Below are 26251 nucleotides of genomic sequence, written 5' to 3' on the forward strand. Positions count from 1 at the left end.
CAAAACTGACACAAAACCAGCCCCATGTTGGGAAGTCCTGTCCTCGAGGGCCCCTAACTGGTCAGCTATTAAGGATATCCCTGCTTCAGCACAGGTGGCTGTCAACCCATTAAGCCACCTTTGCTGAAGCAGGGATATCATTAAAACCTGACCTTTTTGTGTCCATGAGCACTGGAGGGCCACTCCTGTCTTACAGTAACAGAAAGTATGTTGCTGGACTTCAGAAAATAATAAAATGAAGTCTGCATAAAACATTGCAGTTGCTGATGATCTCAGTCACCGGTTCCATACTGCACATTCATTCGTGGTAATCGCACATTGTCGTTGCAAATAAGGTTTTCCTGGAGGATATAGGTGGGCATTGCGGAGATTAGGGGATGGTTCTGTGATTTGAGGGGACATTCCAGCCAGCTTCAGTAGAGCAGCACACAGCCAAATAAAAGGTGGCATCCCACCAGGTATGGAAACAAAAAGAAAACAGCGCACAACGCCAAATAGTGAAGTAAGTAATAGAATGTATTACAATGTTAAAGGGGTAATAAATCTGCGTACATCAGATAGAAGTAACATGTGCATTTAGTGCATATCACACTGGTTACCACTCTGTAGCTGTAAAACAGGACGGTCTGGCACTCAGCTGTCTCTGCAGGAGCCTCTATGATGGTTCTGGGGCATGGGATCCTTCATGCACTCCTCACACAGCAGGACGCTGCTCACAAGGGGATTCCTTTCAAGCAGCCTGGTAATACTGCAGATTCAGACACTTAGTGGGACCGCTCCTCAACCGGCGATATACTGTACTGCCTCCAGGGGAATTCCCCTACAGTCCCCCGTCTCTCCTGTGTAGATTTGCTGCTTTTCCCAGCTGCTATGATCTTAGGGCAGTCCAGAGCTGTTGGAATTGCTCTGCAAACACTTCCGCAACTGCAGGGGCTTACACAGCGTGCCACGATGCCGCTCCGTCACGTGGTATAGCGGAGTGACGTCACAGTTCTCGTGGCAATGGAGGAATCAATAGGGAGGAAGAAGGAGAGTCCCTTACAGTCTCTTACCGGCGCAGAAATCGCTCAGTTAGCACGGTGGCAGCCAATATAAGCTGATAGTGATACAAATCCAAAGGATGAATATAGGCAAAATTATGGCATAGATACATCCAACATGTTTCGTAGATCTAACTACTTCTTCAGGGAATAATTTGGCCATTACCCAGAGGTCTTAAATACCTCTCAGAGATGTCTCATTGGTCAAACAATTAGAGTTAGACCAATCATCTGAGCTATGGTCAAAGTATTAGGGAAGATTTATTTCTACTTTTAAAACAACAACTTTATTAACAAATGAACAATCACATATATATAAAAAAAAAACACTAGCATATAATCAAAACCTAACATGAACATAAAACCATGCTGGAATAAAAAGAAACACATTATTAGTATATTAAAATAGACATCATAAATTCCTGAGTGCCAGACCGTCCTGTTTTACAGCTACAGAGTGGTAACCAGTGTGATATGCACTAAATGCACATGTTACTTCTATCTGATGTACGCAGATTTATTACCCCTTTAACATTGTAATACATTCTATTACTTACTTCACTATTTGGCGTTGTGCGCTGTTTTCTTTTTGTTTCCATTTCTTAGAGTGTGTGGGGTGCTGAGCCACCCCTAATGTTTATAGCAGCAGACGCCCTTATCAACCACACGGTTATGTTATAATTTAATTATTTAATCACTTATTCACTGTGGTATTGTGGTTTACTTTATTTATATGTAGCCAGGTCACCTTTTTCTCCCTGGAGACCCCCCTTCCCTGGCGCAGCTCGATCGCGGGTACTGAAAACCCCGACGGCTGCTTCCAAGGGTGGGGGCTGGAGCAGGGAGCAGCGCGGCTTCTCCTGCCTGCGGCCGGTTGCCGGGGACGCGATCGGGCCGTTGCTAAGGCCGCGATCGCGTCTCTAAGGTCCCGGCGGCCGCAGAGCAGGGCGCCGCCATTGCGCTTCAAGTCGCGCATGCGCAGTGAGTCCCCGGCGGCCCAGTTATCTCGCGCATGCGCAGGGAGGCTGCGAGAGGCAGGGAAGAGTCGCGCGAGGGCAGAAACAGAGCAGGAAACAGTGAGGCGGCCATTGGTAGTTCGCGCAGGCGCAGGAGAAGCGCGCACGCGGTCCCAATGGTGTAGCAGCCCCCTGGGAACTACAATTCCCAGGAGGCATAGGGAGACAGGCACCAGGTGCCTGATAGTGGCCAATAGGGCTGGAGGAAGCTCAGCCCGGGAAAAGAGATACATTTCCCGGGCTTTGCATGAGTCACGTCAGTCAGGCAGAGGAGAAGGTAGGAGTTGGAAGGGTGCAGGGAGCGCGTGGCTCCTGTACCAGGTAAGGGTTCTCCCTAGATCCCCAGGCAGGCCCCAATTCCCGGGAAGGGCAGGGGGTAACTGAAGAGGGACGGCCATAGCTAGGGAGGTGACCCTTAGGTGTGGAAGGTGCAGGTTTGGCAGTGCCACAGCGGGGAGGGCTGTGGGCACTGGCAAAGAGGCACAGTGTGCATGCAGTGGATTTGCTGCGGGATCCAGGTGGCTGTGTGTGATTGCAGCTGTCTGTGTGTGTTGTCGCTGCATGTGCTGGGCGCAGTGCGTGCAGTGTGTGTGAAGCGTGTGTGGATCCCTGCAGGCTGACAGTGTGAGCGGTGTGTCAGCTGCAGGTGCTTTAGGAGTAGCTAGTTAATAGCTAGTAGCCAGTTACAGATAGGACTGGGTAGCTAGGGGAAGGGGGGGGCAGGTTATGTTCCACAGGCCCTAGGAGTTCTCCCCAAGCCATCCCAGGTTGCGGTTCATCAGGGACAGGCCCTAGGTTAGGGTTCCTGTCCTGATAGTGTTGCTGTCACTCTAGGAGTAGTTAGTGATAGGAAGGGATAGCGGCGGTTGCTGTTCCCATGCGGTTGGTGTTGCCGTGATCGGTTGCAGTTCCCGTGGAGCGGTGGGATCCTCGTTGGGGTCCACCGGCAGAGTACCTGGAAAGGATCAGATGGACGTCTGACCCTTTGAGAAGAGAGTTGCGGTCCCGAGCATCGGAGTGCTCGGAAGGTATCCCAATATATAAGTGCACCAACAGGCCTAGAGGTTTTAGTGACTGCGCAGTCACCCACGATCTCCGTAGGAGTACGGGACATTGGGTGGGGGTTACAGGACACTGGGTGGGAACACCAGACATTGGGCAGAAGGTGCTCCAGTATTGCATAAGGTTATGATGTTGTGTAATGTCTTATATGTTCAGTAGTAAAGTCATTAGTTATAATATAAATCACTGTGTGTGTGGTTTCTGATTGGGTTCCTATGTAGGGTCATTCTACACTTCCCTAGAATCCTACATAGGTGGAGGCGCTGAACCAAGAAACGTTCCAGAGGATTCATCCCAGGCTCTCATTAGCGGAGGCTCAGACCTCCTGTGAGCCTGCAGGTATACGCACCACACCGGTAACACTACATGTTCTACTCACCCACACTATATATGAGATTGGGTGGGGTGGAATACCCGTTACATTTGGAGGCGCTGCTGAGATAGACCTGGGGTGCCCTGTTCCATTTTTTTTTCTTTTCTAAATTGTCCGATTCATATTTTTCATCATGTCGGTGCCGTCACAGCAAGACGTCGATGACTGGGCCTTAGCGCGGCAATTATCCCCAAGGCGCGTGTTTGTAGTGGCCGGAGTATCCCATGATACGGCCTTGTCCACAATGCACGCACAAGTAAGAACTTGCCCGGAATTGGCCACTGCCCGGGTGACAGACTATAAGCTGGATACTGACGGCCGGGGGATTACCTATCTCCTGTTCACCACGCGTGACATATGCCTAGAGACTGTTCCCCATGTATTTAACCCTACCAGAGTCCTCCGCAAGGGACTGTCTCATGATCTATGCAAAAAGCTGCAGTGTAGTTAACAGGACTGTAGTCAAAATGGAGGCTCCTGCAGCAGGGAATACTAACAGTGAGTCACAGCTAAAATGGCGGCTCCCGCCCACTCAAAATGGCACATGTGCTTCTGACTGCCAGGCTGCTCAGAAAAAGGTTGCAGAAATCTGTCCGGGGTTGGCGGGAAAACCAGAGCCCCGCCCCCGCCATGTGAGTGAGCACAGTGAACAGCTATCAGCAATTTCTGTTCCTCCTAAGGAAAGTACGGGATGCAGAGAAACACACCCGCAGCTGTATGGAGCATGGCGTAGAAAAGGAGGGAGCTTGTCTTTTCTTTTGTGCCCATGTTTGCAAAAGGACTTAAATTTGTCTGGTGGTATGGACTTTAACCCCTGTGGGCCACCAATAGACAAGCAGGTGGTAAGGGTGGACAAAGAGGTGTGCATACAATGTGTTTGTACTCAGTGTGACTTCCCAGGTGGACAATTGACTTGGGGACCCAAGAGTGTTTGCTGCGGAGCACAGTTCCTGCAGCCCATGATGCTGCGGCCTACAGAACCCACCGAGGAAGATGCGATGAACCCCTCTACTGAGCCGGTCAATGCTGCTAATATACCTACCTCAAGAGCGGAGGTTTTGGAGGGCCCGTGTGCCCTACAATGGTCAGTCCGACCTACTACAGAGGTACCATCGGTCCTAGGCATGGGACCAGTACTTACAGATGACCAGGGTGAGTCGACTGCCCCAGGGGTGTCGGGGGTGAGCCTCCAGGTGACCGCGGAGCACGATGGCTCCTTAAGTCTGGTCGCCCGGGCAAAGGGCTCCCCTCTGCATCGCGTCCTGGTGGAGGTGTCCTCATCAGAAGGTAGCTGTCCAGAGATGAGAGTGGACCAGTGTCTACCGTCGATCCTTCCGGAAGAAGGGAAGCCCATCGTCAGCCAGCAGAGTGGTAAGGAACCCCCTTGCTCCCCACAGGCTCCGATGGAGGTGGCCGTGCAACAGGCCAGAGTTACGGTTCCTGATCTGAGTGAGAGCCCGTGCGCTCCAACCCAAATGGTCCCAGGACTGGGATCCAACGCTTCCGAGTTTAAGGACAGCAAGTGGACTGCCCCAGAAGTACAGGGGGCAGGTCCCGAGACAGCCGAGGTGGGAACTGACAGCGTCCCCGAGGACCTGTTGGCCACCGAGAATCACCGCAGGGGTAAGGTGTCTACTCTTTACCCCCTGTCAGGTGAAGCAGAGACTTTGATTAAAGAGACAGTGTCCAATTCTCGCTTCTCAGTGGAAGCTGAGCACGTATGTAGGGACAAGGACTATGTGGCAAAGGAGCTAGTAGAAGTTGCCTCCTTTGCGCCCAAGAAGAAGCAGCCCATTCGTCAAGTAGTGGACCGCGGGAAAGGTCCTGGCCGCCTGGCCTGCTGCTTCCAGGCCATGGATGATCAAGTAAAGGTTGGTGTGAAGGACACTGTGCTATTCTTTCCACCAGGGGGAGGAAGTAGCACTGAACCAGTGACTGTTACTCCAGGGTGTGCTTTCCGCGAGATTCACTCCGGGGAGGCTCACGGACGCAAAAGTGAGGTACCCCCATCTGATCAGTTAGGGGCACCCCACAAATGGTCTCAGCAAGCAGCTGATACTCAGCTGGCCTCGGGTAATAGTGGGTGTGATATGCCATGTAATTTTTCATTGTGTGAAAATGTGCCATGTTTTGAGGATGTTGCAGCCGATCTGTTAAGAGTACGGGTTATGCCATGCCATTTTTCACTGTGTAAAATTGTACCAGGTGATGTCGTTCCCCAAGCGAGGGCGTTGGGTGTTTCACCAGGGGGAGAGTGTAGCCAGGTCACCTTTTTCTCCCTGGAGACCCCCCTTCCCTGGCGCAGCTCGATCGCGGGTACTGAAAACCCCGACGGCTGCTTCCAAGGGTGGGGGCTGGAGCAGGGAGCAGCGCGGCTTCTGCCTGCGGCCGGTTGCCGGGGACGCGATCGGGCCGTTGCTAAGGCCGCGATCGCGTCTCTAAGGTCCCGGCGGCCGCAGAGCAGGGCGCCGCCATTGCGCTTCAAGTCGCGCATGCGCAGTGAGTCCCCGGCGGCCCAGTTATCTCGCGCATGCAGGCTGCGAGAGGCAGGGAAGAGTCGCGCGAGGGCAGAAACAGAGCAGGAAACAGTGAGGCGGCCATTGGTAGTTCGCGCAGGCGCAGGAGAAGCGCGCACGCGGTCCCAATGGTGTAGCAGCCCCCTGGGAACTACAATTCCCAGGAGGCATAGGGAGACAGGCACCAGGTGCCTGATAGTGGCCAATAGGGCTGGAGGAAGCTCAGCCCGGGAAAAGAGATACATTTCCCGGGCTTTGCATGAGTCACGTCAGTCAGGCAGAGGAGAAGGTAGGAGTAGGAAGGGTGCAGGGAGCGCGTGGCTCCTGTACCAGGTAAGGGTTCTCCCTAGATCCCCAGGCAGGCCCCAATTCCCGGGAAGGGCAGGGGGTAACTGAAGAGGGACGGCCATAGCTAGGGAGGTGACCCTTAGGTGTGGAAGGTGCAGGTTTGGCAGTGCCACAGCGGGGAGGGCTGTGGGCACTGGCAAAGAGGCACAGTGTGCATGCAGTGGATTTGCTGCGGGATCCAGGTGGCTGTGTGTGATTGCAGCTGTCTGTGTGTGTTGTCGCTGCATGTGCTGGGCGCAGTGCGTGCAGTGTGTGTGAAGCGTGTGTGGATCCCTGCAGGCTGACAGTGTGAGCGGTGTGTCAGCTGCAGGTGCTTTAGGAGTAGCTAGTTAATAGCTAGTAGCCAGTTACAGATAGGACTGGGTAGCTAGGGGAAGGGGGGGGGCAGGTTATGTTCCACAGGCCCTAGGAGTTCTCCCCAAGCCATCCCAGGTTGCGGTTCATCAGGGACAGGCCCTAGGTTAGGGTTCCTGTCCTGATAGTGTTGCTGTCACTCTAGGAGTAGTTAGTGATAGGAAGGGATAGCGGCGGTTGCTGTTCCCATGCGGTTGGTGTTGCCGTGATCGGTTGCAGTTCCCGTGGAGCGGTGGGACCCTCGTTGGGGTCCACCGGCAGAGTACCTGGAAAGGATCAGATGGACGTCTGACCCTTTGAGAAGAGAGTTGCGGTCCCGAGCATCGGAGTGCTCGGAAGGTATCCCAATATATAAGTGCACCAACAGGCCTAGAGGTTTTAGTGACTGCGCAGTCACCCACGATCTCCGTAGGAGTACGGGACATTGGGTGGGGGTTACAGGACACTGGGTGGGAACACCAGACATTGGGCAGAAGGTGCTCCAGTATTGCATAAGGTTATGATGTTGTGTAATGTCTTATATGTTCAGTAGTAAAGTCATTAGTTATAATATAAATCACTGTGTGTGTGGTTTCTGATTGGGTTCCTATGTAGGGTCATTCTACACTTCCCTAGAATCCTACATAGGTGGAGGCGCTGAACCAAGAAACGTTCCAGAGGATTCATCCCAGGCTCTCATTAGCGGAGGCTCAGACCTCCTGTGAGCCTGCAGGTATACGCACCACACCGGTAACACTACATGTTCTACTCACCCACACTATATATGAGATTGGGTGGGGTGGAATACCCGTTACATATATATGGTTTAGTCACTGCACTGTATTCAATTATAAGGAGATAGATAGTAGCGCACAGTTTATTTCTGTTATCCCACCAGGTAACAGTGGTGAATGTGGAACACTGAGCAACGTCACACTGCACAGCTAGCTCCTCGAGTTATGTAACAGAAAGCATTTTAGTCCGTATATGTGTCAATGCTGCCAGAGCCCATTCGCTTCTGCATGCGATTTACCTTTCTATGCAGATAAAACCAGTGATTTAATACAGTTCAGTAATCAAACAACACTAACGTTATACATTTCATTAACATACTGGACGTGTAATCGCAAAAGAGTAGAGGGCACAAGAAATTTGCTCTCAAAGAAATTCACTTGGTTGAAATTCACCCCCTCATTTGGAGACTGTTATGGCAGCTACACAGCGATAATATATGTCCATGTTAGTGAGCGGGAAGCGGTTTCAATATCATAGTACTTTTCTTTAACCCCTTGAGTGCTACATAATGTAAAGGGAGGTGAGAGGCAGCTCTTTGTAACCTTCCGATATTTCGGTAGATGCTGATGGAGGGATTCCCCCCCCCCATGAAAAGTAAAGGCTTCGGCCATTAGGCTAAGGTCCCGTTGCACGCGTCCGCACGGCTGGCTTGCTTGCCGGCGGCGCGTGCAACTCGCTGTACCGCGATCTGCGGTCTACAGGATGCTTTTCTCGGAGCAGGGGGGGCGTGGCCAAACGGGTCGGGGGGGCGTGGCCATGACGTGAGGGGGCGCGGCCATGACGTGAGGGGCCGGAGCGGGAGGTGGGAGGATTGACTGGGAGGATTGACTGGGAGGATTGACTGGGAGGATTGACTTGGAGGATTGACTGGGAGGATTGACAGGGAGGGGGGGCGTGGCTTGAGCGGAGGGACCCGCTACTCTTCCCCCCCCCTCCCTCCACGGGCTGCAGGTAAGTAAAAAAAACACACACACGCAGGCACTCATACATACACACACACACACACACACACACACACACACACACACACACACACACACACACACACACACACAGGCAGGCACTCACTCACTCATACACACACACACAGACAGAGACAGGCACGCACACAGACAGGCACACACATACACACACTCATACACACACACACACACACAGACAGGCACTCAGGCACACACATACACACACACACAGGCACTCAGGCACACACATATACAGACAGGCACTCACCTGCTTTCACTCCACACTCCTCCCCGCTCCCCGAAGCCTCTCCTCCTCCCGCAGCCTCCCCTCCCCATTGGCTCACAGCCACACCACGTGACGCGTCGAAGCTAGGAAACACCATTCTGTGGTGTCTCCTAGCGGCTGACGCGCCACAGCGTGTGATCAGCTGTGCAGCCAGTGGGGACCGGGACCGACTCGCGAGGATTCCCCTGCTGGTGGGGAACTCGCTACATTGCCGCCCGCGCCAACGAGCGCAGCGGGTCCCAGGCCTAGATATGAGGTCTGTGATTCCCTCTGCAAATTCCCCAGGGTTTCCCTGGTGTCTTTCTTTCTCTTGTGGGTTATTCATCTCTATGGTAGCAACTGGGATGGGGGTGGCATTGACATTGGGGTGTATTCTCAGATCCTGGGTAGTTTTGTAAAGAGGGGTCCCCTTTTTTAATCTTGGGTGGGGTTTCCACTCGGCGCAGAGCCTATGGGAAGGTCCTACAAAGACCATACATAAATCTAGTTAATCCTGGTTTTACTAAATATATGCATTAATAAAAGATTACATTTTATAACATTTGAATGCTATGATGAATTCAGGAGAGGATATTTTTGCGGCTAGATGTATAGCATCACTGTTTTCGTGCTTCCGTACTGCTTAATCATTCATTTACAGATACTATGCTTGGGTGTTATATTAGTGTTAAGGGTGGGGAACACCGTGATTATATAGATTGTTTAAGTGTGACATTGAATAAAGGATTTATGTACGTGAATATTCACTTTACGTTATTCAGTTACAAACAAAAGGGATTGTTTTAGCATTTGGACTGACATTACTGAAATCATTGAAAAAATAACAAACCCTGGGCAATCTAAAGCAGGGGTGCGCAAAGCGGGGGGCGGGAGAATTTCCACGGGGGGAGGGGGCGGCTACAGAGATCCCACGCTCTCCCTCAAGGCATTAAAAGTAAGTGCCGGGGTGACCGCGCAAGGCCTCTGCAGCTTCTCCTACCTGATGGTAACCAGCATCAGTCTTGCGAGCCGGGAGGTAAGCAGGCGGGGCGGGGTGGGGGGGGGGGGCGCAGGTTAAAAACTATGCAAACCCCTGATATAAAGGTTCTGCTGGGGAAAAAAAGAAAAATTATACACTGTACAGGATTTGTCTATTGTCAAGTTATTATGACTGGAACATCACTACATGTAGCACCAAAAACTCCAACATTTCTTCAGCACTCGGGTACAAGCACCGTTAGAATTGTAAGGGCGAAAATATAATTGAACAAGTAAACAATAAATGTGCAAACCCCTGCACAACTTTTTATTTAAATAAAAAAAAGTCATAGTGAAAGATGTTTGCAAAGAATGTAGCGGTCACCGGAGAATTCACTGTATCTTTTTTTTTTTCATATTGTGTCTTTTTTTGGCAGGTCTTTGGGGCACCAGATTTACAGAGGACAAGATAACCACAAGAGAAAAATACCTAAAAAGTGTCCTGCGAGAGTTAGTCACCTATACACTGTTTCTTATCATTTTATGTATTTGTGAGTATTCTGCCTCCACTATCACATTTTTTACAGAAATTTTCATCGTTATCTTTGTTTTTTTGAATTAGCATGTTCTTCCTACTGAACTAAGCGCCACTATTTTCAGCTCTGGCAACCCCCCTAGATTCGAGATGCCGGTTTTAAATTTTGCTCAGGGGAAACAAAATGGCTGCCAAATCTTTGGCCAATAGGAAGCTGCAACATCATCAGTCGAGCTTCTTATTGGATGTCCATTTAAATCCCCATTAAAAACCAGGAAGGAATACTTCTCCTGTAAGTATCTTGGGAGCCAGGGGCTCTCCGGAGCTGAAAATTGGACGGTGTAAGTTTAAAGCTCCCGCGTCACGCAGGCCAATAGAATGCGAACCTGATGATGTCACGGCTTCCTATTGGCCCGCAGGATGCGGAGCTTTGAAAAGCTGCCATTACGGGATCCCTGCTAGCCGGGCGGGTACCGGCACCCCCTACAGAGGTCTGTATCTCCTGAATTAGGGGGTCTCTGGAGCTGAAATGTATGGGTTTAAGCTCCAAAGACCCCCCCCCCCCGCTTCAATTCTACATTCTAAAAAAGAATAAATTGCAACAAAAAAATCACCTGCTTTGATTGCCTCTTTAAAAATGTAGATTTAGGGGAGCAGCTCTTCAGTGCCAGCGGAGCCTGTAACGCAATGCTGCACAATGTGCTACAGGCACCGAAGGGTTAAGGATGCATATAGTGGGTGATTTAGGAAAGAAAGGCGCTGGAGCCTCATGCAGAAAGAAAACACAATTTACATATAAACTACAGGAAATCATCCATTGTTAAATAAAGAAATGTGGGCGAACAAGCATACAGCAACCTCCCATTCAGTATCCCAGCTGCTTGTATTATTATAATCCCGATTTGGCGTTTCTTCTTGATCACAAACAATAATGGCGTTCCTGCACTAAAACAGCCCTGGATATAGTCACACAGAGCTCCCAGGAGGCATCAATCTATTTACATGTTTGTGAACAAGAAACACAGGAGCAGGAGTTACAGAGTTACATTGTAGATGAGGTTGAAAAATACATATGTCCAACCTATGCTAAATTTAGATGACAGATACTTATCCTATAATATATATAATTATTTGTAATTTTTTTTTACAGTAGTTTGATCCAGAGAAAGGCAAACAAAAAACCCTCTGAAACATTATCTATCAAAGGATATCTCATAAGGAAAAAAAGAAATTTGTTCCCGACTCCAAATATTGGCAATCGGATTAATCCCTGGATCAACATCCTTCCCATGTTTCTTATTTGGTATATCCCTGTATACCTTTCCTTTCTAAAAAGATGTCCAACCTTTTTTGAACAAATCTATTGTATCTGCCATCACAGTCTCCATGGGTAATGAATTCCATATTATAATTGCCCTTACTGTAAAGATCCCTTTCCTTTGTTGCTGATGAAACCTCATTTCCTACAACCTTAAGGGATGGCCCCCGAGTCCTTTGTACTGTCCTTGGGATGAATAGTTCTTTTGAAAGCTCCTGTATTGCCCCTTAATATATTTGTATATAGTTATCATATCCCCTCTTAGATGCCTCTTTTCTAATGTAAATAAATCTAATTTAGCTAGCCTCATCTCATAAATAAGATTATCATTCCCTTGATTTAATTTGGTGGCTCTTCTCTGCACTTATTCTAGTTCCATAATGTCTTTTCTAAGGAGTGGTGCCCACAATTGTACTTCATATTCAAGGTGTGGTCGTACTAATGCTTTATAGAGGGGCATAATTATGTTTACTTCCCTTCCATCCATTATCCATTTAATACAAGATAAGATTTTATTTGCCTTTGCAGCTACAGCATGACTTTGAGCACTATTGCTAAGTCTGCTGTCTACAAGCACTCCTATAGTAAATCCTTCTCCATCAAGGATTCTCCTAATTTATCCCCATTTAATTTGTAAATTGCCTGTATATTCTTGTTTCCCAAATGCATAACCTTACATTTATCTGTATTAAACCTCATCTGCCATTTGCCTGCCCACGTTTCCAGTCTCTCCAAGTCCTTCTGGAGAGAAACTACATCCTGCTCTGATTCTACTACCTTATACAATTTAGTGTCATCAGCAATGATTTTGCTCGCTATACCACCCTCAAGGTCATAAATAAATTAAAAGCAGGGGTCCCAGTAACGAGTTGATTAGCCATTCAGGATAAATTAAGCTAAAATTTACTTAATGTCATTTATGTCACATAAATCAGTGCAGCCCAATATGTGCATGATTCATGTTAAATACTTAAAATAAAGATGCACTTTTCTTCAGGTTAATTAAATGCTTAATTTAATGGAGTCATAGCTACTGTACTGTCCCTCTCCCCACAGTGACTCCTACTGTACCAACCATTATGACCAAGCACTGCCATCTACTGCACTTATTAACCTCACTTGCTGTCTCTGTAAGGGCTGGGACCCGCTGCGCCCGGCGGCGCGGGCGGTCGCGTGAGCGTTTCCCACCAGCAGGGGAATCCTTCTGAGCCGGTCCCAGTCCCCCCTCGCTACACGGCTCACTACGGGCGCGTCAGCCGCCAGGGGATGCAAGAAAATTGTGATCCCGAGCGGTGACGCGTCACGTGGTGCGCTGATGAGCCTATCAGTGGCGGGGGCGGGAGCTATCAGGCAGCTTCCTACACAAGGTAGGGAGTGGTGTGTGTGTGAGGAGGGCATTTGTGGGGGAAGGGGGAGGGAGCAGGAGCTGCTTACCTTCCAGCAGCCCGCAGCAGCTCCCTCCTGCAGCCCGGGAGCCCGAGCCCGAGCCCGTGGAGGGAGGGGGGGGAGTAGCGGGTCCCTCCGCTGAAACCACGCCCTCCCCCCCTTCCACTCCCGCACCGCTCCGGCACCTGGCTCCCTACAGACCGCATATCGCGGTCTGTGCCTGTCAGCGCGCCGCCTGTCTGCAGTGCGGGCGCGCTGACTGAGGGAGCGGGGCCTTAGTCACCTAACATAACACGTAGGCTGGGGCCATGGTGCCTTCGCCCATGCGGAGGCGTGCTGGCCGTGACGTCACCCGCTTGAAGTGGGTGCGTTTTTCGGCCATGGTACACGTGCCGTCCGTGGGCGTGTTTAGGGGCGTGCCAGTGATGTCACAGAGCTGGTTCGCCCTCATTGGGCGCGAATCGCTCATGTGACCGGCCTGTCATGCCAAGAAATCAATTTGAACTTATTTCTTGCGCAACGCACAACCCCTCCCACGCCCACACGCCGCATGGACGCGAACACTGCCTTAAGGCAGTCTGTTTGCTCGCGTCTGCACGGTCTGCTGTACCATGGCCCCAGCCTAAGATTGTAAGCTTCCCGGGGCAAGGATTTCCTTTCCTATTGTATGACTTTGCTGCGCTTATTGTATTATTATAATTCCCTGTACTGTATTGTCTTTGTAAATTGATGAGTACACTGTGCTAAATAAATAAAGATATATATATATATATATATATACAAAAAAATACTAATTTTAGTTAATTGCAAGAGCTGGCAATGATGGATAAAAATAATCATTAAAATGTTCCGCTGTTTCTCTCCTTCAACACAGCAATTATGCTTATGGGGGTGTTTAAGAAAAATATTTAAGCTACTGGCAGCAGCATTACATGTCCTTTCAATTCATGTATGATCATTCTTGGGCACACAGGCTTTTACATTTAATTTCAGTGTCAGACCCCTATTCTCACTCTGGGATTTCAGCATTTTAATTCTAAGGTGGCCTAGATACCCATGTGCCTATATCAGGGGGGCGCAAACTTTTTTCCCTGCGCCCCCCTGACGGCTGTCCCCTCACTCCCGCGCCCCCCCCCAACCCCGACTTACCCGCGCTCCGGCGTAATGACGTCACGTTGCCATAGCAACGTGACGTCACATGACCTCGCAGCGTCATTTTGACGCCGCGTTGCCATGGCGCCGCAGGGAGGAAGCCGCCGGAGCCACGGTAAGTTAGGTTTACAGAGGCCCTGCAGCTCCCCCGGCACTTAATTTAAGTGCCTTCGGGAAGCGCGCGGGACCTCTGTAAACCCCGCGCCCCCCGTCGGCAGTGTCGCGCCCCCCCTGGGGGTCGCGCCCCACAGTTTGCGCACCGCTGGCCTATATTATAGTAGTATGCTTTGTGCTGCTTTAGCGAGTGCTGCTGTGTGGCGATAAAATATTCTTCACATTTTAATGGCAAGAATGTTTCCAAGTGATGGAATTGTTTGCACAAGTGTGTCCTTGCACCTGTACAAATAATACTCATACAAGGAAAATGCTGTTTCCCTCTCTGTGCTGGCCTGTGCTGTGCTCCCCTGCAGAGCTTGTTAGTGTTTTAAAAGTTACCAATATTAACAGGTCATTCAACTGAGTAACTTATTGTGACCTCTCATTACCAATCTGCAAGTGAAAGCATTCTCCGATTGATTTAAGTTAGAGGGGGGGGGGAGGGGTGTTGTATATAATTGTATAATATATTAGCTGTCTGTTAGATTTACATAATAAAGGAATTTTAAGTCGTAGCTAGTTAGCTAGTATACTTCAAATTGCCATACTGTCTTATTTCACATAAAGGGTGCAGTCATTGAGGCATATTTAATTATAAAATAGAATGATTCACTCTTACCTTTTTCACTCTTTCACGGTTACCTTAAGGCTGAGTCCATGCTCCCTGCTTGCTCGCTGAGGCGCGCTGAGGCTCAGGGAAAGCAGTTGCTTTCCCTGGCCTTGCGGTTGTTTACTGCACACGCCGTCAGGGGGCGGGCGCGTCACTGGCCGGGGGCGGGCCAGTGACGTCACGGAGCTGGTTCGCCCTCATTGGGCGAACTGCTCACGTGACCGGCCTGTCGTGCCGGCAAGCGGGGGAATTTTAAATTCCCCTAAGACCTGCGCTTCCGCAAGCGCGCGGAAGCGCAGGTGAGCCCCTACTAAAGCCGCTCTAATTGCGGCTGTAGGGGCTCAGTGCTGAGCGGGAGCGCGCCTCAGCACGCTTCCGCCAGCAAGCGGTTAACATGGCCAAGGCCTTAGAAAGAGGCAGAAAAACTTTACATTGACCTTGCCTGTCTTTTTTTTTTTTTGTTTGTTTTGTTAAAACGCAACATAAAAACTTCATATATATACAAAACATCTACAGCCAACACCTATGTATTAGTGTCATATCCATTGCTTCCTGTTTTCATGGTCCTTTTTTTTTTTGTTTTATTGTTCAGTCCTGATTACTTACTGTGACAACAAATATTTGTCGTGCAGCGATGTGAAAGCTATCAGATATGTAAGCTGCTTTGTATGTAACATGCTTAATATGTCAAGATCTATGACTACAGTATCCCCAAACTGCACAAAAACACACTCCCTGAAACTTACTATCCATATCTCATACCTCATAGAGCAGTGTTTCTCAACCAGGGTGCCGTGTCCCTGGGCCAAGGGTGCCGCAGCCCCCCGGGAGGGGTGGGGGGGAGAAACATTGTGTGCTGAGAAGGTGGGTGTGCGGTTTTAGTAAGAAAGGGGGTGTGAGTGATGTGTGATTGTGGTATGTGAGAAGTGGTGCTGTAGATGTGGTGTGTGTATGTTGGTGGGAGTGGAGTGAGTGGTCTATGTATGTGTGGGGTGGGGGGAAGGTGAGTACGTGGAGTATATGAGAAAGTGGGGTGATCACGTAGTGTGTGATTGAGAAAGGGGCGAGTGTGCTATGTGAGAAAGGGGGGGGTGAATGTAGTGTGCTGGGTGAAAGGGTGAATATATAGGGGGGGTGAATGTAGATTGTGCTGAGTGAAAGGGTGAATATTTGGGGGGTGAATGTAGATTGTGCTGAGTGAAAGGGTGAATATATAGGTGGGTGAATGTAGATTGTGCTGGGTGAATATATAGGGGCGTGAATGTAGATTGTGCTGAGTGAATATATATGGGGGTGAATGTAGATTGTGCTGAGTGAATATATAGGGGGTGAATGTAGATTGTGCTGAGTGAAAGGGTGAATATATAGGGGGGGTGAATGTAGATTGCGATGGGGGAATATATAGGGGGGTGAATGTAGATTGTGCTGATTGAATATATAGGAGGGTGAATGTAGATTGTGCTGAGTGAATATATAGGGGGGTGAATGTAGATTGTGCTGAGTGAATATATAGGGGGGTGAATGTAGATTGTGCTGAGTGAATATATAGGGGGTGAATGTAGATTGTGCTGAGTGAATATATAGGGGGGTGAATGTAGATTGTGCTGAGTGAATATATAGGGGGTGGATGTAGATTGTGCTGAGTATATATAAAGGGGCGTGAATGTAGATTGTGCTGAGTGAATATATAGGGGGGTGAATGTAGATTGTGCTGAGTGAATATATAGGGGGGTGAATGTAGATTGTGCTGAGTGAATATATAGGGGGGTGAATGTAGATTGTGCTGAGTGAAAGGGTGAATATATAGGGGGTGAATGTAGATTGTGCTGAGTGAAAGGGTGAATATATAGGGGGTGAATGTAGATTGTACTGAGTGAAAGGGTGAATATATAGGGGGTGAATGTAGATTGTGCTGAGTGAAAGGGTGAATATATAGGGGGTGAATGTAGATTGTGCTGAGTGAAAGGGTGAATATATAGGGGGGGTGAATGTGGAGTGTGTAGGAAGGGGGTGGGTTTGTGTATGTGAGGGGGAGGGTGACTGAGGTGAGAGTGAGCGAGGTCTGAGCAGGGCTTCCCTGAGATTTAAAAATCATGGGTGCTGAAAAAAAAAAGTTGCGGACCACTGTCTTAGAGACTAGACACCGCTCATACCTACACGACCTGGAAAGGACACTGCAGCAGCTACAATGCTGCACTGGTCAGGGATAAACTATAAAGCAGTTCATACTGTAGAAACTTTGCTGGTCGGCAGTTTTCTGAAAGTATTTTCATTAATGTTTCTTCAAAGCTACTAAAGGATTTCATAATTAAATGTGGCCAGGGCGAAAAAGAAAAATGAATGGCAATCGGGCTAAATAAATGTAGTGGGCAAAGCCATATTTCTAAACCAGACTTTATTTGCCTGAATGTGCTGTAAGGTACCTTATGGCTTAGCCCCACTTAGTAAATATGCCCCAAATGTCCTCCTTTTTCTTTGTTGCTTTCTGTATTTCCCAGTGTGTGTATCCTTCCTGTCGCACTGCACACCCTTCAACCCCCGAATTTCAAGTCTCTAGTTCCCTCCTCCACTATATGGTGCCACACTTAGTTAAAGGAGGAAGAGATAAAACACTTCAAAAATCTGAAATCCTACCTGTAAATAGAGAAACAACTGTACTTCCTCTCTTTCCACTGTTCAGCGATGATGATTTTTTAAATCAGTTTGCTCTTGAGAATTGGGATTATACCTAGAATTGTATCTGTAAGTAACACTGGCATCATGCACTGTATACATGTAAAGTGTACAATGCGATAACTGCACAGAAGGAATTAAAATCTGTGTTCACAGACCAAACCAGTCCTTTCTTTTTTGTTCACATACTGTATACTGTAGGCCATGTCCTGATATAGCTTGTCATGTCTCTGTTTTTTTTGTTATTGCAGTAACCTATGGGATGGTGTCTTCCAGCATGTATTACTATACAAAGTTTATGTCTCAGCTCTTCATAGACACTCCTATCTCTAAGACTGAAAGGACCAATTTCAAAACCTTGATGACCATGGGCGATTTCTGGAAGGTGCAGTATTGTCCAATATAGGCGCATTATCTTATACTATTACACTGTGCAGGCCTCTGCTGTTCTACTGAAGTCTCAAAGTTGTGCAAATGTTTACAGTTGTGTCCCTATTTTTCTATTTTCATCGTGAGTTACGTAGTTACATAGTAGATGAGGTTGAAAAAAGACGTATGTCCATCAAGTTCAACCTATATATACATACATTGTCGTGAATTTCTGTAGTATATTGTTGTTGGAAGAGCATTTAACCCACAGCACAGTGGAGTTGCTGCTACCTTTTCATGGCTTTAGCAGCACAACAAGGAGGCACCTGATAACACAATCAGAGATGAGTTGCTGTGTAAATATCATAACTGGATGTAAACGTAGATAGGCAAAATACAAAAAAGGAAGGCAAGTATGAGAGCATATCTCTGCTTGTAGTCTTTATGGAAGGTCGTGTTGGGCATGGAAGCATTAATTAAAAATGTTTTTGAGCTTTAAAGCTGCAGACCAAGCAATATCCTACATGTGTGGTTTTTTTTTTTTTTTTTAATAAATCAGTTCTGTACTATGAGAAAATACTTGTAGCATTAAAAAAAAAACCACTCTGAATTACATTCTTAATGTATTATAATGTAACAAGCATTTTTTGTTTCTATAGCAACCATAGGTAGTAAATTCAAACCGCGCTCTTGCTTCCTAACATGATCTTGAAGTAGATCAACTCTTCCCTCTTGCAGCTGATGTGATGTGAAGGCACCCCTCCTCCACCGATCCCGTCGTAGGATGGCTCCAAACGTCAGGTGTCCATGAAAAATGAAACACAAGAGCGCATCAAGGGTCAAGATTTAATAAAACAAATTGATAAATAACAAGTAAAAACTTACATATAGAGATATATAAGTCCAGTAGAGCAGTGCAGGGGCAACAGTCCTGGTGGTGTCCTGGGCGCAGGGGGATGGTGCTGAGGCTTACTGGTCAGTCCCGCGCACTGGGGCTGGCTGGCTCGGCACCACGTTGTTGTTCCTTCCGGGTTGCGGCTTCTCGCAGGACCCGTGAATAGTAGCCCACCACAATCGCCGGTTCTCCAATGAAACTCCGGCGGACCGAAAGAGTCTCTCTCAGAGTGACTGTTTATACCGAGGATGATGAAGCACAGCATCGTGTGAAACGCGTTGCGAAGCTCACACAGTGCTATCGGTATTCAGCCAATTGGTGGAACAAGTCCCAGCACTCCTATAAACAGTCAGAGACTCTTTCGGTCCGCCGGAGTGAGTTTCATTGGAGAACCGGCGATTGTGGTGGGCTACTATTCACGGGTCCTGCGAGAAGCAGCAACCCGGAAGGAACAACAATGTGGTGCCGAGCCAGCCAGCCCCAGCGCGCGGGACTGACCAGTAAGCCTCAGCACCATCCCCCTGCACCCAGGACACCACCAGGACTGTTGCCCCTGCACTGCTCTACTGGACTTATATATCTCTATATGTAAGTTTTTACTTGTTATTTATCAATTTGTTTTATTAAATCTTGACCCTTGGTGCGCTCTTGTGTTTCATTTTTCATTTCTATAGCAACCATTTGCAAAGTCACATCCCCTTCCTCTTCTGAAACAGGCTCTGGCACACCCCTTTTTGAGCCCTACCCTCTCTCTAGCAGTGCACCAATTGTATCTAGTGACTGCCTGTTCATATGATCTTCCCCACATCATTTTGCATCTTTGATCTTCTACTGCTGCACTGACAGCCATTTAGTGAACCCCCAAGCCAAATCTTCGATGATTGATCACAGGAGAACGGATCTATCTGCTAATTACTTATCATTGTGTGGATTGTATTGATGCTCATATTAAAAGGGGGGGGAGTTGACAACAGCTTGGACTGCTGCTTTAAAGCAGTAATCAGTTATTTTGCCTGAACAAGGATTCTCCCGGAGCTGAATCATGCTACTGTGATTTCTGGAGACACCCCCGATCCCCAAAGATCCACGGTTGTATGTAGCAAATAGAATATGAGCCTGTCACCGGCAGCCAATTGAATGACGTGATGTCATAATGAGATCACATTGCAGCTTTCTCTCGGTGACTCCAACAGTCATATATTTTCTTTTTCTTAACAGCAAATATACCTCCACCAATATCTGTGGAATTGAGGGGGTTTCCTAGAGATCAGAGTATAATAACTCAACAGCAAATATACCAGGGCACCATCTGATAATAATTCTGGTCAATGTATTTCAATATATCTTTACATTTGATATATCTTGAGTGCAGTGTCTTTCTTCTGCCGTTGAGTATTATAATTAGGGATTCCGGTTTTCAGTGTTTATTTTTTCATAAAATCTGTGTTTATTTTTTTTCCTGCTTTCCGGTGTTTTCATTTTATTCCAAAAATCAGTTTATCCATGTTAATAGACACGCACGTGACGTTGGTGTTCATCGGTGCACTTTAGTTTTAGTTCCCATACTCCTTTGTGATGCCTTTGTCTCTTACCTATGGACGCGCTGCCACGAGAGGTGGAATTTAATAGTAAATGATGCTGCATTTCCAGGGGTTTATCGGTCTTAACAGAAAGTGCAAGATGATCATTCAGTGGTGTTTTTTTCGGTTAAAACCTAAAACCGGAATCTCTAACTATAAAGGAAATGGATTAAGACACCAATCCCAGTCTATTGGATGTTGTTTGAATTCTTGTTTGCTTATTGGAAGCTATTCTGCCTTGAACTACAGTTCACAGAAGGTCCTTTGCTGGACGGTCTGTATTGGGACCATTGGTACAACAACAGAACCATGGCAGAGAATCAAAGCTTCATCTACTATGAGAATCTGCTCCTGGGCGTGCCCCGTCTCCGCCAACTTAAAGTAAAGAACGGATCCTGCGCTATACCAGTGGATTTGAGGGATGAAATTAAGGACTGCTACGATGCCTATTCCTTTAGGAACGAAGACACGGCGCCTTTCGGGCTGCGCAGTGGAACCGCGTACGTACCTCAAACAGCTGTTGGCTTTTTATGTTACATTTGTCACTATTGGATGCTGTGACGCAATACATAGTTGAAAGTAATGTCATGAACGTAAAAACAGATTTCATTTACTGAGTGAATATTGGAGCACTCCCATTAAAGAATGCTTGGAAGACATCAAGTAGGTCTCTATAATAAGCTGAGGAGCTAAAGGATGTTTCAGAAATGTAACTGCAGATTTTTTGGTTAAAGCGTATAGAGCAGAACGTATATACAGCACATGACCTTGCCCCCCTGCAGACACACTTACCAGAACACCCTCCAACTGTCTCTGTAACGTCTACCTACTTACAACTTAGATTATAAACTCTTTGGGGCAGGGACTCCCTTTCCTATTGTTTTATGTCTGAAGCCCTTATTCCCACTATGTGTTATAATATTATGTCACGAGTATTGTAAAGCGCCATGTACCTGGTTGGTGCAATGTAAATAATGATGTGTGTGTGTGTGTGTGTGTGTGTGTGTGTGTGTATATATGTGTATATATATATATATATATATATATATATATATATATATATATATATATATATATATATATATATATATATATATATATATGTGTGTGTGTGTATGTATGTATGTATGTCTCCCATAATTTAATTTCTATCTGTTGGAAGAAGAATGTATGCAACTTCTATTTTCATTAACCATACAAAGCCAAACAAACTTGTGGAAGAGTCCCTATAGCTACCGGGGTTCAGATTCTTTATAAAAAAAGAAACCAGTTGTAATATTACAGTTAAAAATAAATACATTTAAAAAAAAAAAAGAAGCAAAACAAATACTCAATTCACCGTAATGCATACTTTCAATATCAATTGGACAGGGATGTCATTGACTATGACCTTGAATTGATGGTGACGGATTGCACGATTGAAATTGTGCAGAACCCTTATGCTATAATTCTGTTTTGTTTGCACAGCTGGACGTACGCAAAGGAAAAAGAATTGAACAGCAGCAGTCATTGGGGTGTCATCGCCACATACAGTGGTGCTGGGTATTACCTGGACCTGTCAAGGAACAGACAAGAGACCGCTGCCCAGATTACCACTCTCAAGAAGAACCTGTGGCTGGACAGAGGCACCAGAGCATTGTTCATTGATTTTTCAGTTTACAACGCAAATATAAATCTTTTCTGCATTGTGAGGTATGCCATTTAATGTAAAAGGTGAATAAAAACGGTCTAATTATCAGCACCAGACAAAATAGATGCAAAAATAAAGGGTGTTTATTGACCCATAACACACAGGAGTCCAACGTTTCGGTCCCCAAGGGGACCGTCTTCAGGGGTCCAACCACTTGAGGGTGCTAAGCTTTAGTACAACTGAATGGTATTTAGCATTCAATTGAATCTGAATTATGATGTGCTAGAGCAGCGGTGCGCAAATTGGGGGACGCGCGAGATTGCCTGCGGGGGTGTGGAGTTTACAGAGGCCCCGCGCGCTTCCTGAAGCACTTAAATGAAGTGCCCGGGGAAGCGGCAAAGGCCTCTGTAAACTGCACTTTCCTTGGCTCAGCCGGCTTCTGGTGACGCATCAGGAGGTCATGTGACGTCACATTGCCATGGCAACGTGACGTCATGACGCCGGAGCCGAGGTAAGAGGGGGGGCACGCAGAGACTGGGACAGCCGGCAGGGGGCGCAGGGAAAAAAGATTGCGCTCTCTGTGCTAAAGCATAGTAGTGTTTAGTGATTGTGGACCTTCAATGTCTTCTGTTAGTATGAGTATGTACTGCGTTTTCACAGCGAAACCAGACAAATTCTGTGTGTTTATTTTTCCTAAAGAACACTACGGCAAGTTAAGTTACCATATTACTTCCTCATAGTGAATACATATTTAACATGCAAGTTATCCCCTTCATTGTTATAAGGGTCAGCAATGCATTGGAGGCCCCCATTGGCAGTGCATTAGTTAACTTTCATATTTGCAATTTTGCCGTCAGCCATTCCAGGTTTCCAAATGTTAGGGACTAATAAACATTATTTGAAAATGGCGATAGGCTAATATATAATTGTTTAAAAAAATAACTATATATATATATAAAGCAGAAAATAGCCATGTTAGTCCAGTTGCGATAGTGCAGAATAAATGATTTCTTCAGTATTAGGTTTATTTTTTATTGGATTAACAATTTATGTGTATATATATATACACCAAATTAATACAAACATTGAAATACAAGTGGCACACACACACCCACACCCACATACTGTGGATAAAACACCTTTTTTTTTTTAGTTAGAGGAGGCCCACTGTTCAACAAGTTCATATTTTTGCAAGTTAACCCCAAGTTTTCAATGGCCTATCTTTCAGTGCTATTGTAGCAGTGACAGGGTTATCGCTTTATTGATGTAATGAATATGATCAACTCCATGCAAGGTCGATTCCTTATGGTTTGTATTTCTCCTGCAGGATGTTGGTAGAGTTCCCCGCCACGGGCGGTCTCTTCACCTCCTGGCAGTTTCAGACCGTGAAGCTGATCCACTACGTCTCCACGTACGACTTTTTCCTGGCTGCCTGCGAAATCTGCTTCTGCCTTTTCATCCTGTATTACATCGTGGAGGAGATCCTTGAGATCCGCGTCCATCGGCTGGATTACTTCCGCAGTGTCTGGAACTGTCTGGATATTGTCATTCTTGTGGTGAGCCCCATTGCAATCAGACCTCTGTTGCCATAACCTGACATAACGGCTTCAAAGGTAAATGTGTAGCAGTCCAGAGCCCTTTGAAAATGCCTTTCTGCTCTGCAGTCCAGGAGCAATCCAAGCTGGAGATTGTTTGCACCGTTTTTTGTTTGTTTTAACATAGGATTGAAGCAGGGGGTCTCCGTAGCTGATCCCCTGCAGATACCGACACTTCCAAAGGGGGTGCCGGTATCTCCTGTAAATTTAAAGCTCCTGAATCACGCGGGCCAATAGGAAGCTGCACCGGATAACAGCACGGCTTCTTATTGGCCCGTAGGACGCGGGAGCTTTGAAAAGCCGCCATTACGTGAACCCCAGCTAGCACATCCTGTGGAGGTAACTAGTTTCAGAAGCAGGGGGTCCCCGCAGCTGAAATGAATGGGGTTCAGCTCTGGAGACCCTCTGCTTTAATTCCATGTTTTAAATAAAAAATTAAATTAAAAAATGCCTTTAAAATCACGGTATGGTGTGTATTCGTCCTACTTAACAAAAACATTTTTTGAATCAACATTTATTTGCTTTCCCCCACTCCCCCCCCTCCATTCCCTCCCCCCCTCCCCCCCTCCATTCCCTCCCCCCCTCCCCCCCTCCATTCCCTCCCAATTTAGTGAGGCTTTTTTGTAGTTTCTACTCAAATGTTTCAAATATTCTTAAAATGGTTCAATTAAAGATTTACATTTTTTGGGGGGGGGAGGGGGGGGTCGGCACTTACAGAGGCCCTGCACTCTTTCCCACAACATTTGAAATAAAATGTCGGGGGAGCGTGCGAGGCCTCTGTATATCCCTTACCTTGTCTCCGGCAGCTTCTGGCAAAGTGGCGTCAAATGATGCCGCGGGGTCACATGGCAACACGACGTCACATGACATCGTGTTGTCAGAAAATTTGGAGAAAGGGTAAGGTGGGGGGCGCGAGCAGGGGGGGGGGGGAGTGCAGTCAGGATGGCACAGACAAAAACGTTTGTGCACCCCTGGATTAAAATATGACTTCTCACATTGAAACGTTAATGCACATTTCTCTCAAATGAGAGCCGAGTGCAGAACAGAGGGGTATACTCACTATATTTCCGTAAGCATTATCAACTTTCTAACAGCTTAATAATGGTTGTGGCACTTGGTTGAATATCTTACCAATCCAATTATTTTGGCTTGTAGGTTTTAAGAGGGTGATGTGGAGTGGGTTACTGTAAAAGATAAATGAGCACGAATAATGCCGGGCAGCTTGGTTTCCACAGGTTAAACCAACGGCACTTTATTAAAAGAAAAGAATTCCGAAAGCTTTTTATTCATATTCAATTCTTTCCTCACCTCCAGCTCTCTGTGACGGCTGTGGGAATCGGCTTGTACAGAATGGGATCGGTAGAAGGGCCACTACACAAGCTGCTGGAGGACCTGAATGTATTCCCCAACTTTGACTCGCTAGCATATTGGCAGATTCAATTCAATAATGTTGCTGCAGTGACTGTGTTCTTCGGTTGGGTTAAGGTAGTGTAACCAGTTCTGCGTTGTACTTTCTTGCTCGCGGTCTGTCATTCTAATGCATTAGACTCGTTTCCATGGTAGTGGAAACACATTCTCTTTTCTTGGTTTGACTCAATCAGGAAATGTAATGTTGTGCCAAGAAAAATGATAGCCACGTTTCCAGATCTGGGCCCATGGCATATTAACACATGTTCTGTCAGTTTTACAAAAGGCCCACGTTTAAATATGCATAGCATACCAGAGAAATGCCGCTCTCCGTAATAGAATGAAATATTGTATCAATGAAAAGTTATGCAGATCTGGGGCACAAAAACTGCACCGATGTAGCAAAGAAAAAAAAACTCATTGATTTCAATACTTTTTTTTTTTTTTTTAATGATTTTTTTTTTTACATCTGGTGCAATTGTTTTAATCCAGAATTGCTCCACTTTTGCCTTGATACATACTTCTGGGCACACAAAATCCCACAGATGACAGAGAAGCCCAATGCTACATCCAACATGACAAAAATACACAGTAAAATACTTATATATTCTCTTGAAAAATGGTCATTTAGTTTAATCCTTTGGCCAAAGCGTTGTAAGCTTGCGAGCCACGTCAAGGCAGACACCAGTTCGCAAGGCCTAACACTACCAGATAAAATACTAATATACCTCAATTAGGATTAAAATTCTCATTTACCTCTATTAGGAGGGAGAAAGACCACATTGGAGATATGTCCAGTAGAATGAAAGGAGCTACTAACTTGGGAAGTGGGGAGGGGCGGGCTTGTATACATATATATATATATATATATATATATATATATATATATGTATATATATATATATATATATATATATATATATTTATATATATATATATATTGTGGGGGCACAGGGGTTCCCAAAAAGAGCTTGCTGGGGTTTTGTGTTTTGCACACAAAATCACAGCAAGCTCAAGAAACCCCAAGCCCCACCACATAATAAATGTATGTATAAGTGTCAAAAGGAGTGCCACTGAGCATGGACAAATGTATGCAACAAAAGACAAAAAAGCCCAATGCTACATCCAATATGACAAAAATACATAGTGAAATACCTATATATTCTTTTGAAAAGTGTAATTTAGTTAAACCCTTTGGCCAAGGCGTTATAAGCTTGCAAGCCAAATTAAGGCATGACCATTAGTAGGTCCTAACAC

General features: G+C 46.6%; 1 protein-coding gene across 2 annotated transcripts in view; it reads left to right on the forward strand.

The window, feature by feature from the left end:
• The window catches only part of PKD2 (polycystin 2, transient receptor potential cation channel), an 81475-nt gene that overhangs the window by 8559 nt on the left and 46665 nt on the right, over positions 1-26251 (forward strand). For both annotated transcript variants that reach the window (XM_075565531.1, XM_075565521.1), the window contains exons 2-7: positions 10126-10239; positions 17770-17903; positions 20612-20862; positions 21830-22054; positions 23320-23548; positions 24902-25072. In XM_075565531.1, the coding sequence (XP_075421646.1) occupies positions 10126-10239; positions 17770-17903; positions 20612-20862; positions 21830-22054; positions 23320-23548; positions 24902-25072 (1124 nt within the window). The remainder of the gene's footprint in view (positions 1-10125; positions 10240-17769; positions 17904-20611; positions 20863-21829; positions 22055-23319; positions 23549-24901; positions 25073-26251) is intronic.

This window comes from Ascaphus truei, chromosome 1, assembly GCF_040206685.1.
Source record: "Ascaphus truei isolate aAscTru1 chromosome 1, aAscTru1.hap1, whole genome shotgun sequence".
Taxonomy (NCBI): domain Eukaryota; kingdom Metazoa; phylum Chordata; class Amphibia; order Anura; family Ascaphidae; genus Ascaphus; species Ascaphus truei.